Source organism: Molossus molossus, unplaced genomic scaffold, assembly GCF_014108415.1.
Source record: "Molossus molossus isolate mMolMol1 unplaced genomic scaffold, mMolMol1.p scaffold_m16_p_11, whole genome shotgun sequence".
Taxonomy (NCBI): domain Eukaryota; kingdom Metazoa; phylum Chordata; class Mammalia; order Chiroptera; family Molossidae; genus Molossus; species Molossus molossus.
Genome location: NW_023425346.1, coordinates 18,378,663 through 18,393,454, shown reverse-complemented (window position 1 = coordinate 18,393,454; position 14,792 = coordinate 18,378,663). Strand labels below are relative to the sequence as shown.

At 50.4% G+C, this 14,792-nt stretch overlaps 1 protein-coding gene and 1 long non-coding RNA gene across 2 annotated transcripts in view; one reads left to right on the top strand and one right to left on the bottom strand.

Moving 5' to 3' along the window:
* The window catches only part of TMEM163 (transmembrane protein 163), a 249,137-nt gene extending 236,429 nt beyond the window's left edge, over positions 1 to 12,708 (top strand). Inside the window, exons 7-8 of the mRNA XM_036254421.1 lie at positions 4,833 to 4,974; positions 11,999 to 12,708. Of these exons, the coding sequence (XP_036110314.1) occupies positions 4,833 to 4,974; positions 11,999 to 12,059 (203 nt within the window). The 3' untranslated portion in view covers positions 12,060 to 12,708. The remainder of the gene's footprint in view (positions 1 to 4,832; positions 4,975 to 11,998) is intronic.
* Positions 12,709 to 12,714: 6 nt separating this feature from the next.
* LOC118625431 lies at positions 12,715 to 13,708 on the bottom strand. The gene is made up of 3 exons (XR_004958676.1): positions 13,606 to 13,708; positions 13,421 to 13,520; positions 12,715 to 12,999 (listed from the first exon to the last, which is right to left on the bottom strand). It is a non-coding gene; the product is annotated as an uncharacterized LOC118625431 (long non-coding RNA).
* Between the last annotated feature and the right edge of the window lie 1,084 nt (positions 13,709 to 14,792).

Genomic DNA, 14,792 nt, shown 5'->3' with positions numbered 1-14,792 from the left:
CTGTAACTCGCCACATTGCATAAGGCACAGGGAGAGGACCCTGATGAGAAGGATGTTTTTCCTAATGAAATAGCTTCCAACCAGAATTTTCACACCCAAAACTGCCCACACACATAAGCAGTATTTCCATCACAGCCTTGAACCAGAGAGGGGTCGTTACAAAGTAGGTGGTTTAAGTGGAAATTGTTCCGCAAACAGGAAAGTGCTCCTCTGGCAGAGGGGACGGTGGGCAGGGCCGGGGGCACCTGGGAGGCTGCATGAAGAGGGCCACAGGGTGAGGGGCTGGCACCAGTGGGCGAGGGCAGGTCACGCAGGACTTTGGGTCAAGGGTAGAATTCTCTCTATTTTGCTAGATATTTAAACAGATGGGGAGGCGTGATTAATGTTTCCTAAATAGCCCACTGGCTGTCAGAGTGGAGGGAGTAAATGCTGATTGGAGATGTCTCTGGGGAGCTGAGGGGTTGTGGCCCTGGTGGCCTTGGTGAGGATGAGGGTGGGGGGGATGTAAGGGGTTTGAGGAAATGTTGGCGATGTATATGTAACATGCACAGGGCTCGGGGATGAATGGGCCGTGGGGGTTGATGACAGAGTGAAAGCCAGGCAGATACAGACAGAGCGCCTTACTGCAACAGGCAAAGGCCGTACCCCACCCGCAAGCCTGTTACCCATAAGGGGCCTTGCTTGGTGGGGGGTGTGCTCCACGGGCCTTGCTTGGTGGGAGGGTGCCCCACAGGCCTGGGCCTTGCTTGGTGGGATGTCAGCAAAGTGTGCAGCAGTGACTGCAGGCTCTTGCTGATTGTGTTCTACTGGGTCACAGATCAGCAGAGCAGGAAACCAATGTCTGTGATGATCTCTGTCTTTCCTCACTTTGGAATGTGGTGGCCATGCCTGTCATTAACGTTGGGGCTTTCTGAGGGCCTGGCTCTGGCGCCATCCCTTGTGGCTGCTGCCCTGAGAATGCTTCTTTCATGGGGTGGCCCTCTGTCTCCAAAGAGGAAGCGGGTTCCACCAAGTGCTTCGGGACAGGCTGGGAGGGCGGCCTCAGCTGGTGAGGCGGCTGTTCCCACGCTGGAGCGGTGTGCGAGCTGGGTCAGGCTGACTCCCCAGCCTTCCTAAGAGAAGCAGGTCTTCAGAGAAAGGGGGACGTCAGGCGTGGGTATATGTACACGTCCCGCTCTGTGCAGCAACTCTTGTCTAATTAGGTTTTATTAATCAGTCAACATGCAGTTGATGCGGTCAGCTCTAGGCCGAGGCTGCTCTGCATCATCTAAGGTAAAGGATTTTGTACAGCAGGCGACTGCGGCAGGCCAGCAGGGGACGGTTATGAAGGCACGGGGTGGGGTTCTGAGCTAGGGGCCAGTGGGCTCCTGTGGGCCGGCAGGGGCAGCTGGAGACCGGAGTGGGGGGTCTGGCGGACATGTCTCTTGCTCCTTCACAGAACTAAAATACCTAGAGTCTAGGATGCTTTTAAGCACATGAAAACTTTTAATCAGAATTTTCCGCATTAAGATGTACTTAATTATACAGATTCTTATCTAGTCCTGAAGGCCAGCCTGGTGGAGCCACGACTCAGCTCTTAAAGGAATAACCGCGTTTATCTTGACAACAGCTCCGGTTTAGCTGAGGGGCAGGAAGGGGCCTGGGCAAGGAGGGGACAGGGCCGGGAGCCCAGTGACCAGTAAGGCCAGTGTGCGGCAACGGGGGGCAGGCTGCCAGCTCAGGGTCACTGTGCGGAGGGGGCGGGGCTGCGAGCTCAGGGTCTCTGTGCAGAGGGGGCGGGGCTGCGATCTCAGGGTCTCCCCTACGGAGGGGGCGGGGCTTCGAGCTCAGGGTCTCCTTGCGGAGGGGGTGGGGCTGCGAGCTCAGGGTCTCCAGGCGGAGGGGGCGGGGCTGCGAGGGGCGGGGCTGCGATCTCAGGGTCTCCCCTACGGAGGGGGCGGGGCTGCGGAGAGGGCGGGGCTGCAAGCTCAGGGTCTCCAGGCGGAGGGGCCGCAGCTGGAAGTTCCAAGGCTGTCGCCAGGCAGATGCAGGGCAGTCTTTGCAGGCTGACAGGAGGTGAAGCTGGAAGGAGCCAGGCTGTCATACCCAAGGGGAGCAGAGCTGAGGAGGCCAGAGGCTCCTCCTGGAAGGCGCAGGTGAACGAACAGCGGATCCCTCAGCTGTGACTTGTGGGGAGCATGGGTGGGAGCTGGCCTGGGCGGCCCTGCTGTCAAACAGGAGGCTGGGCTGGCCTTGGCTGGCAGAGCCGGTGACTTGGTGGAGCTGAGTGGACATCTAGTGGCCGCCTGGGGGAACCTTACTCACTCTCGGCATCCTTTTTGAGTCCCACCTGCCGACCTGTGCTCATGGCAGAGCGATGGAGAGACGGGAGTGGAGGGTCCAGTCTCCCCTGGGGCAGCGGCCATCTCCTCCTCGTCTCCCCCTTCCATCTAGCCACTCCCAAAACAAAACCTCCCTGAGTTGGAGAATGGCTGGCAGGTAAACTCCAGCCCAGGTCACCTGTGACAGAGGAATGGCTCTGCTGATGCCTTTGGTGGCCTTCTGAGAAAAGACGTGGGCCACAGAGACTTTAACACAAGAACAGGACGACTCACAGGACAGCCAAAGGCTGTTCACTTCCCGAGGCCACTCAGGGCAGCGGGGGGAGGGGCTGTGGGCTAAGGGGGATGTGGGCAGCAGGGGAACCAGGAAGGCGGGGGAGGCAGGGGTGAGGGGTCTTGGGCTGGGTTTGGGGGTGGGGTTGTGAGAGGTACCAAGATGGAGAACGAGTTTTGAAGGTAACAGTTGGCAAGAATTGGTTGATGGATTGATTGATTCGATTCTGGGTGTGACAGTAGTCAGGGTGGGCTCCTAGAATCTTGGCCTTGGCAGCCAGGTGAGTGGCGGCTTCCTGTGCAGAGCTGAGGGGTTCTGGAGCAGAAATTGAGGTTTTTGCTTTGAATGTGTTCAGTGTGAGAAAGGCTTATGAGTGAGTCTGCAGCTGAGGGGAAAGGTCAGGCCAAAGAAAGTTGGGAGACACTGACTTGTGGGCTTAGAGGTGACAACCCAGGGGGACAGACTGAGAAGGAAGAGCTGGAGTGGAGTCGTGGAGTCCGGAGGAAAGTGTTCCTGGGACGCATTAGGCGAGGACAGGGCATCGGCCCCGGCCTGCGGCGGTGAGGACGGGGCATCGGCCGCGGCCTGCGGCGGTGAGGACGGGGCATCGGCCGCGGCCTGCGGCGGTGAGGACGGGCATCGGCCGCGGCCTGGGGCGGTGAGGACGGGGCAACGGCCGCGGCCTGCGGCGGTGAGGACGGGCATCGGCCGCGGCCTGCGGCAGCCCGGAGCGGGTCGTTACAGCTCAGGGGGACAGGACCTGAGCGGGACGGGTGGAGAGAATGGGAGGTGCAGCTGCGCAGACAACTCTTCAAGTTTTGTACAGTCGACAGCGGACGGGGCTTGTGGTATGGGAGGCGTGGGGTCCGGGAGGAGCTTGAGGTGGCTGTTGGGAAGGGAAGGTTTATCCCAGGGGGAATGCTCCAGAAGAGGGAGAAGAATTTCAAGAACGAAGTCCTTTGGTGAACAGGTATGAAGGAGTTAGCCTTACATGGAAACCAGACAGCTGGAGAAGCACCCGAGTGTGGGGGCGGCTGTGGGGGCGCGGGCTGGTGCTGGGAAGGTGAGGTGTGCGCTCTAAGAAGGAAGTGCGGCCCGTCAGCTGAGAGCTGGAGGGAGGAAGTGACAGGTCCCAGGGAAGAGGAGAGGGGGCCTCAGCCAATGAGACGTCATGGCAGAGCCCAGCGGGGAGCAGCCTGCCGAGGTCACCTTGGATTCTGAGAAGGGGCCTGACCCAGGCTGCGCACAGACCCTCCCTCCCCTGCTGTTCATGGAGAATCTGTCCCCTAGGCGCACAGTCCCCCGCGAGTGCAGCGAGGTTCTTGGATCTTAGTTTCCCCGCTTGCACCTGGAGGTGACACTTGAGTTCAGAGAAAGCAAGGCCCTTACGCAGGTGGAGTTGCCGCAGGAACGAAGCAGGGCCTGTTGGAGAGGGCACTGATGCCCAGGCGGACAAGGAGCCTGTGGCTCACACCACAGCGCAACCCCAGCCCCCCCCCCCCCCCCAGCCATTCGCTTCTCAGGTGGCCTTTGGAAGTGTGAGACCTAAGTTGTGGGGACTGACTGAGGTGTGACATGTGAAAGGAGATGACCAACGTCTATTAGCTCCAGTTCTGCTTTGACTGCTGTTTCTGCGACCATGTACCTAATTCCTGACTCTTCATTTCTCTTCCCAGAGAGTGAAAATCCTCAGGTGGCTGAGACTCTGGAGGGAAGGGTGTGGGCTCAGGTAGAAGCCAGCCCTGATCCTCTCAGTCTGTATGACCTGGGTCACTTGATTTAACCTTCCTCTGCTTAATGTTAGTTAACTCATCAGTAAAATGGGATCATAATCAGACTTCCTAGGATTGAGAAAATCCCTGCTGGGCCCACCCGACATTCAACAGATTTGAGTCAGCACGTATTTGAAAGTCTCCTGTGCGCCGGGCACTGTCCTGCACTTCATGGGGTCTGCACATTCTCGTGTGGAGGAAGACCGATAATAACCACAAGGGCCTGGCAGGGGATGGAGACTGGAGGGCAGGGGACGGCTCTATGTAGCAAGGTCTCTGGTGACATTTGAACAGAGACATGACAAGCCAAGTAGGTGTCTGAGTTGGTGGCTCTCACCTGCGAGAGTGCTTCTGGGCAACATGTGTTTGGAACGTGGAGGCAAGCCTGGCATTTGGGTAGTTTCTTGGAGGCTAAGAAAGTTCTCTTGGCACTGCCTTCAGCCTCTCTCTCTGCTTCCTTCCCAGGGTTTAACTCCCTCGTGGGAGGCGTGATGGGCTTCTCTATCCTTCTGAGCGCGGAGGTGTTCAAGCATAACTCGGCGGTCTGGTACCTGGACGGCAGCACAGGTGTGCTGATCGGCCTTATCATATTCGCCTATGGGGTCAAGTAAGTGCCTGTTTTCCTCTTTGCTTTCCTGGCAGCCAAGAGTGTTCCACTTTCCACCCCCAGTGGTCACACCTTGTACCTGTGACCCTCCTGAGCCTGAGTGGGGTCACATGACTGAAAAAGCTCCCATCAGATATTTTTGTGGCTGGCACAGAAGGGAGGCAGGGACTGTGACAAGGGGCATAGGCTTTAAGTCACAAAGGGGCACCAGTGCTGGGCTGAGGAGTCCCCATAACATCTGGCTGTGAAAACCAGTGGGGCTCACAGCTGGTGAAACAGGGCTACCGGGGCCTCAAGCATTCCTCCTGAGGGGCCTGCGCATGGACTTGCTCACTCAGACTCATTTGTCTGTGCTCCAGTGCCAGGGACATCCAGGGAGGAGCTGAGTGGACTGGGCTCAGGGCATCTCTCTCCAGGGATGGAAGTGCTGGCAGGCACAGTTTTGTTGCTGAGCCCTGCCCCCACTCAGCCGTCGGGCACAGGTGGGTGCCAAATCCAAGCTGTCCATTTGCCCCACTCAACTTGCATTTCCAGCCCGAGTGCTTCTGGTGGATTTTCCACACTAGTGGCCAGCGCTGGCTCACACTGTGGACTTTCCTAAAACCTCTCAAAGTTCCACAAACCCCAGACAAGCAGCAGCTGGCCTTGGCATGCCTGGCGCAGGTGGTGACAGATCTCAGCTCACACTGTAATTCCCATCAGGGGGCCCCAAGCCCAACATAAACCTTTGCCAGTGTTGACTTGGAACAGAGCTTCAACTAAATGGCCACATGCCTGGCATCAGCACACATTGTGGTGGCCGCCAGAGGGTCCCAAGCCTGGGACAAGTGGTAACCAGCCTGATTCACAGCATACCCCCTTCCAAGTACCTCCAAGCCCAGCACAAGTGACAACCAACCACAAATGACTTTGTAGCTCCCACCAGGTGGCCCCAAGCCTGCACAGGAGTCCCTCCTAACAGGCTCCAGAACCAGTACACCTGTGGCCAGCTTTAGACCACATCAGCGCACCAGCTCCACAAATGACCCATCTGAAGGATGGATGCAACAAAGCCCTATGAAAGTGACTCCCACATCGTGGTTAGTCCCTGCACTATAGCTTGTCCACTATAGTCATGGACAGCTGGGCAGCCTGAGTGTTAATCCCACCCACTGATGTGCCAACAAGCAGTCAAGGCTCAATTACATAGGAGGGCATACAACCCACATGAGGGACATCCCTAGAGCACCTTGCTCAGGTGAGCAGGGAGACTGTGCTACTGTGCCCTGCAAGACGCTATGCAAGGCTGTGCCACCTAATACATAGGAGCAAACATAGGCAAGCAAAATGTGGAGACAAAGAAACATGCCCCAAATAAAAGAACAGGAGAAAACTCCAGAAAAAAAATTGAACAAAATGGAAACAAGTAATCTACTAGATACAGAGTTCAAAACACTGAAGACTGAATTAGTGATCTAGAAGACAAGGTAGTGGGAAACAATTGAAACAGCAAAAAGAAAGGATAGTTTAAGGGATAACATCAAGAATAACAACCTTTGCATCACAGGTTACCAGAAGGAGAAGAGAGAGCAAGGGATCGAAAACTTCCTAATCTGGCAAAGGAAATAGACACACAAGGCCAGGGAGCACAGAAAGTCCTAAAAAAGGTGAACCAAAAGAGGCCCACACCAAGACACATCATAATTAAAAAGCCAAAGGTGCCAGAGAAAAGCAGTTAGTTACTTACAAGGGAGCTCCCATAAGACTGACAGACAATTTCTCAACAGAAACTTTGCAGGCCAGAAGGGGGTGGCACAAATATTACAAGTCATGAAATGCAAGGACCTACCACAAATGTTACTTTATATCATTTAGAATTAAAGCAGAGTTAATGAATTTCCAAGACAAGAAAAAGCTAAAGGAGTTCATCACCACTAAACCAGTATTACAAGAAATGTTGAAGGGACTTCTTTAAGTAGAAAGCTAAAATTCCCACTAACAAAGGGAAACATTTAGTATAAGCAGTTGATCAACCAACTAATAAAGATAATTAAAGATTAAAAGGCACAAGTAGGAAGATCATGTGTAATTACAACAGTACATTAAGGGATACACACAAGAAGTAGAAAATAATGACAAAACCATTAATGTTGGGAGGAAAGTAAAATTGCAGTGATTTTAGAATGTAATCGAATGCTATAAACATAGCTTGGCTATATAAAGCATATGGTAACCACAAACCAAAAGCTATGTGTGATATAGAGCATATACAGAAAGGAATCCAAAAACAATAGAAATTTATCAATACACAAGAGCAATGGAATAAGAAAGGAAGAGAGAAGCACTGCAAAAACAATCAAAACAATAAAATGGCAATAACTATATACCTATCAATTATTTTAAATGTTAATGGACTATATGCTCCAATCAAAACATAGGGTAGTTGAATGGGCAAAAAACAAGACATACATACATATATATATATACACACACACACATACATACACACACACACACATACTGCCTACAAGAGACTCACTTCAGTTTGGAAGACACAAGTTGAAAGTAAAGGAATAGACAAAGTTCAGTCCCAGCTGGTTTGGTTCAGCGGTTAGAGTGTTGGCTCACGAACCAGAGAGTCCCAGGTTCGGTTCCTGCTAAGGGCACGTACCTTGGTTGCAGTTTGTCCCCGGCCCCATTTGGGGTCGTGTGTGTGGCAACCAGTTGATGTGTCTCTCTCACATTGATGTCTCTCTCTCTCTCTTCCTCCCTCTCTCCCTCCCACTCTATCTGAAAATAAAAACATAAAAATGTCCTCAGTTGAGGAGAAAAAGAAGGGCATTTCATAATGTAAAAGGACCAATCCAACAACAGGATCTACCTCTCGCAGACATCTACACAACTAACATAAGACCACCTAAATATGTAAAGCAAATTGATGGATATAAAGGATGAGATTGACAGTAATACAGTCATAGTAGAGGACTTGAACACTCCATTGACATCAATGAATACACCATAGAGACAGAAAATTAACAAGGAAACAGTGGCCTTCAATGGCACTTAAATGGACTTAATTGATATTTTTAGGACATTTACCCCAAAGCAGCAGAATATACATTCTTTTCAAGCACACATAGAATATTTTCCAGGATAGACATGTTAGGCCACAAAACAAGTCTCAATAAATTTAAGGTGATTGAAATCATACCAAACATCTTCACCAATCACTATGCTATGAAACTAGAAATCAGTTACAAGAAGGAAACTGAAAAGCACACACACGTGGAACCTAACTAACATGCTTAATAACAATAAATGGGTTAAGAGTGAGATCAAGAAAGAAACCCAAAGATACCTCGAGACAAATGAAAATGAAAACACAATGACCCAAAATCTATGGGACACAGCCAAAGCACTTCTAAGGGGGAAATTTATAGCAGTATAAGTCTACCTCAAGAAACTAGAAAACCTCAAATGATCTTACTTTCCACTTAAAGGAACTAGAAAAAGAAGAACAAACAAAGGCTAAAGTGAGTAGAAGGAAGGAAATAATAAAGATCAGAGTGGAAATAAATGAAATAGACTCTAACAACAATAAAAAAGATCAGTGAAACCAAGAGCTGGTCCTTTGAAAAGACAGGCAAAATTGATAAACCTTTAGTCAGAATCATCAAGAAGAGAGGGGGCCGAAGTATATAAAATCTGATGTGAAAGAGAAGGGGCAAGTGACACCACAAATGTACAAAGGATTATAAGAAAATGATGCAAACAATTTTATGCCAACAAATTGGACTAACTGGAATAAATGATAAATTCCTACAATAATACAAGAAACAAAATCTGAACAGACCAATAATTGCTAATGAAATCAAATCAGTAACCGAAAGACCTCCAACAAATAAAAGTCCTGGACCAGCCCTGGCCGGTTTGGCTCAGCGGTTAGAGTGCCCGCCTGAGGTCCAGAGAGACCCGGGTTCGGTTCCCGCTAAGGGCATGTACCTTGGTTGCAGTTTGTCCCCGGCCCTGGTTGGTCATGCGGGTGGCAGCCACTCGATGTGTCCCTTTCACATCGATGTTTCTCTCTCTCTCTCTCCCTCTCTCTCCCTCCCACTCTGTACAAAAAATGGAAAAATGTCCTCGGGTGAGGATAAAAAAAAAAAAAAAGTCCTGGACCAAATGGCTTCACAGGTAAATTTTATCAAACATTCAGAGAAGAATTAACACCTGTCCTTAAATTATTACAAACATCTGAAGAGGTAGGGAAGCTCCCAAACTCATTTTACAATAGACATTACCCTGATACCAAAACCAGACAAAGACACAACAAAGAAAATTATAGGCCAATATCCCTGATGAACATAGATGTAAAAATCCCCAACAAAGTATTAGCAGACCAAATTCAGCAATACATTAAAGAGGTCACACACCATGATCAAGTGGGGTTTATTTTTGTGATGCAAGGTTGCTTCAATATCTGCAAATCAGTTAACATGATACACCACATAAACTAAAGGATAAAAATCATATCAATACATGAAGAAACAGCATTTGACAAAATCCAGCATCCATTTATGATAAAAACTCTCAGCAAAGTAGAAATAGAGGGAGTATACCTCAGCATGTAAAGGCCATATATGACAAGCAGCTAACATCATACTTGATGAAAAGCTGAAAGCTTTGTCTTTAAGATCAGGAAGAGATGAGGATGTCCACTTTCACCACTTTTATTCAACATCAGACAAGAAAAAGAAAAGGCATCCAAAACTGGAAAGTAACGAGTAAAACTGTCATTCTTTGCAAATGACACACTATATATAGAAAACCTTGAAGATTTCACATAAAGAAAACTATTAGAACTAATAAATTCAGTCAAGTAGCAGGATACAAAATTAATATTCAGAAATCAGTTGCATTTTTATATACCAATAATGAACTATCAGAAAGAGAAGTGAAGAAAACAATCCTATTTAAAGTGGCATTAAAAAGAATACCTAGGCCCACCCGGTGTGTCTCAGGGGTTGAAAATCAACCCATGCACCAAGAGGTCGCTGGTTCGATTCCTGGTCAGGGCACATGCCCAGGTTGTGGGCCCAATCCCCAGTGGGGGGCATGCAGGAGGCGGCCAGTCAATGTTCTCTCTCATCAATGTTTCTATCTCTCTCTCCCTCCATTTCTCTCTGAAATCAATAAAGAAAAAAACAAAACAAAAACAACCTAGGAATAAATTTAACCAAGGAGGTAAAAATACCTGTACTTGGGAAACAATAAGACACTGAAGAAAGAAACTGAAGATACAAATAAATGGAAGGCTACATTGTGCTCGTGGACTGGAGAATAAACACAGTTAACATGTCCATACTCCCAAGCAAGCTACAGAGTCAGTGCAATCCCTTTGAAAATACTAATGGCATTTTCACAGAACTAGAACAAATTACATGGAACCACAAAGAGCTCCAAATAGCCAAAGTATTCTTGAGAAAGGACAAAGTTGGAAGTTTATCATGCTCCCTGACATCAAACTATACTACAAGGCAAGAATAATCAAACCAGCATGGTACTGGCATAAAAATAGATACATAGATCAATGAGACACGATAGAGAGACCAGAGATAAACTCACATCTATATCATCAATCTATGACAGAGAAGGCAAGAATATACAATAGGCTAAAGATAGTCTCCTTAATAAATGCTGTTGGGAGAGAGACACGTGCAAAAGAATGAAACTCGACCACTTTCTTATACCATATACAAAAATAAACTGAAAATGGATTAAAGACTTAATTATAAGACCTGAAATCATAAAGCTCCTAGAAGAAAACATAGGCAGTAAACTCTCTGACATCACTCTTAGTAATATTTTTCTGGATCTGTCTCCTCCTGCAAGGGAAACAGAAGAATAAATAAATGGGACTATATCCGACTAAGAATTTTTTGCATAGTGAAGGAACCCATTAACAGAAGACAACCTACATTGCATGGGAGAAGATATGCACCAATAATATATCCCATAAGTGGGTAATTTCCAAAATATATAAGGAAATTATATAACTTAACACCCAACCAAACCAAACAAAAATCCAGACCCCCTAACAATCTGATAAAAAAAATGGACAGAGGACCTGGATAGACATTTCTCGGAAGAGGACATACAGATGGCCAACATACATATGAAAAGATGCTCAGCATCACTAATCAGCAGAGAAATGCAAATTAAAGCCAGCGTGCAATATCACCCCACACCTGCCAGAATGGCCACAGTCAGTAAATCCGACAAGTGATGGTAAGGATGTGGAGAAAAGGGAACCCTCGTGCACTGTTGGTGGGATTGTAAGTTGGTGCAGCCACTGTGGAAAATGGTATGGAGGTTCCTCAAAAAATTAGAAACAGAACTACCCCTACAATCCATAAATCCCATTCTGAGTATTTGTCCTGAGCAATCCAGAACACTGATTCCAAAAGATCTAGGCGGCATTGTTCACAATCACCAAGATATGGAGGCAACCTGAGTGTCCACGGAGAGCCGAGTGCTGAGGACGGTGGGGTGGGCACCCACGTGGACGTGGCTCCACCCTCACAAGCACGAACGCGCACTCGCGCAGTGTGGAGGGGCCTAGAGGGTATTACGCTAAGTGAGATGAGTCGGGAGACAACACCCTCTGATTTCACTTATACTTGGAATCTAAAAACAAACATACGAACAAACAAAACAAATAGACATTATAGTTTACACTTTAAACAATTAGGTGAAAAGAATGGGTACATGTCTACTTTTATAATTGTTTTCTTAGTTGGGGAAAAGATATTGTTTGGGGAGGGGAAAAGGGTGTTGCTAGTGGGTTTGTTTCTGGGGTGAGGGAATGTTCTAGAACGAAGGTGGTGGAGGTGGGACAATCTGTGCGTACACTGAAAACCACCGAAGCATACACTTGAAAAGGCTGTTTTATGGTGTGAATTATGTTTTTAAGAAAATCGCCCTCAGCCCGCTCCCCCGAGTGCGCCAGCGCGGGTGCGGGGTTGGGCTGACCTGTCTCTGCCTGCAGACTCCTCATCGACATGGTGCCCAGGGTGAGGCAGACGCGCCACTACGAGATGTTTGAGTGAAGGGCCGGCCAGTTCCACGAGGACCCCAGGGAGGCCTCCCCACGGGCCGCCGGCGCCAGTGTCTCAGCGACACGCACTGTCTTAGTGGGAAAGCCCGTGTCCATGGGGACAGGTCTGCCCAGCAGGTCGGTCCGCACTGCTCCCCGGCTCCACTGCCCCCGTCACCCCGATACGGCCACGTGCACCGGAGGGGCTGGTCTCCCCACTGCCGCGGGAGCTGACCTCTCCTTCCTGGAGGAAGGGGGTTCTTGTGGGCAGGTAAGATCTCTGCTCGGCAGACCGCCTCCCGCCCAGCACCTGCCGGAACCAGCTCCTCTGGGCTCTGCCGGGCTCCCGCCTCGCAGTCCAGTCTCCGGGCAGAACGGGAGACCGTGCGTCCCTTTGTCCCTCCCCGCCCACGCCCAGACCATCAGTATATCGCACTTCCTAATTTCTATCAACGTACTTCATTAGTTTCATACTGTTTTACTAACCCCCAATCTACACGGATGCGTTCAAAAGGAGACCATTCTATTTTTAAAGTCCTTAGTGATACATGTATGAGCTTTGCATGGACAAACTAAGCACATGACCCTTTCTTGTACATTCAGAACCTGAACATACAGGTAAAAACAGGATCCATTTTTGACAGATGTGAAACTACCATTTATTTGTAATAAATAATTATATAACCTACCACATGTGCACATGTCTGTATGCTCAGTGCTGAGGGTACGTTAGTCTGTTCGAGCGGCTGCTTCCTCTGTAAGGAACAAGGTGTCTTCAGTTTGTCATGTTAGGTGTCGGGTCTGTAAAAATGGTCCCCCCACAGCAGTCTGTACCTCCAGTACCGCTGCCTGTGCAGGCAACAGTGGCTGAGCAATAAAGACCTTGCCGTTTCCTGTGGCACGGGACAGGTTTGCCGTTGTGGCTGAAGGCAGCGTGGCAGGGTCACTTGCTCCTGGGGGAGTGGTGTGAGTGGAGACCCTGCAGGACTTGTGATGGGCTTTGTGGCCTCTCTGTGGCAGGCCCACCCACCGCTCAGGTGAGGAGGGTGGCCATGCATTCAGGCCCTTGGCGCTGACCTTGGCTGTTGCCCAGATTCCCGCCCCCCATCTCCCACCAGCCGCCCCCCCGTCTCCTGTGCCCCCCCCACCTCCTGTGCCCCATCTCCCACCAGCTGCCCCCCCTCCTGTGCCCCATCTCCCACCAGCTCCCCCCCGTCTCCTGTGCCCCATCTCCCACCAGCTGCCCCCCATCTCCCACCAGCTGCCCCCCCTCCTGTGCCCCATCTCCCACCAGCTGCCCCCCCTCCTGTGCCCCATCTCCCACCAGCTGCCCCAGGCTGGTTAAGGAAAGGTGGTTGGGTCTAAGGCACTGACCTTGGCCCAACCTGACGCCGTCGGCGTGGCTTCCTGCAGCAGCACTTTGCAGAGCACTGTAGCGCGGTAACATGCTACACGGACGGCTGTTCAAACAGGTCTGGGAAATGCAAGATCCAGTAGGTGTCTTCTCTGAAGGTTTTCTGTATCTTTACTATCTAGTATGTAGCCTCCCCTGAACTTACCCACTCACGGTTTCTCGGCACCTTTCTGGATCGGTGCACACGGAACGTGTGCTGTCCCTGTTCTGGGCGGAGCGAGAGCAGCTGTGCCTTCCTCCGGCATCGCCTACAGCATGGATTTAACCTTCCTTTTTCCAGGGCATGGACATAACCAAATGCCTTTTCAGGACTATTTTATGATGTAGTACAGTTATCTCAAAAGAAAATAGCCTACCCATCCACTTTGATTCCTTCCCTTGCAGGTGGACACTGCAGGTGGTGGTGGTGGGCGTGGTGGGGGAAGGGCACGCGCACAGAAACCCTCCCCTCAGCCTTTCCAGCAGTTTGCAGACGCTGAAATGCAGGTGGTGGGCGCCAGCGCAGGGGTGTTCTGCAGGTGACCCTGCGCCCACCTAGACCCCCAAAGATCACTCCCACCTGTCACACAAGAAAAGTTTATTGAAAAATAAAGTTCTCCCTAGTTTTGTCTACAACAGTGGAAAACAAAGCTGTTCTCTATGCCGGTACAGTACATGTGGACAGGGACGCTCACTTGCAAAATCCTGGGCTACGTAACCCCAGCATGAACCAGGAGCTGTTTGAAGACACAGTTGTGAATGGTCATTAGCTTGAAGACATCAAGGCTGTGACAGCAGAAAGGACGTCACCATCTCCTTTGGCAATGACGGTCCCGCTGTTGTCCACGTAACACCTGGGCAGGACAGTGAGCGCTTCCCGTTTGCTCGTCTCCCCTTTGGCAAAGGCGCCGACTGCACCAGGTCCCCATCCTGCCCTCAGCCAGGCATCCCGCCCTCCAGCAGGGCTCTGCCAGCCCGGAACCCCTCCCCCTTCCTCCAGACACCTGCTCACCCAGGAGCACCCCTGGCTGTCGGCCTCTCTGCCACACGGGGGCTGGGGGAAATCTCGAGGCGCCACAAAATCGAGGATAGAGGGAATGATGCTATGAAGAAGGTAAACCCCAGTCCTGTACCCACAGACATCTCATCTGCTGATCCAGCCAGAGAAAACAGAGGAGCTTACAGACACGGGCTCCAGCGGATCCGCACTGCGGTGCGGTCTGTCCGGAGGGCTGAGCCGGGCAGGAGGTGCGGCGCAAATCCCTCGGGGAGTAGGGGCCTAAAACCCCATAAAACAAAAAGTGAGCTAACACTTAGGTGATTTGGGGGAAAAATCAGTGAACCATGAGCAGC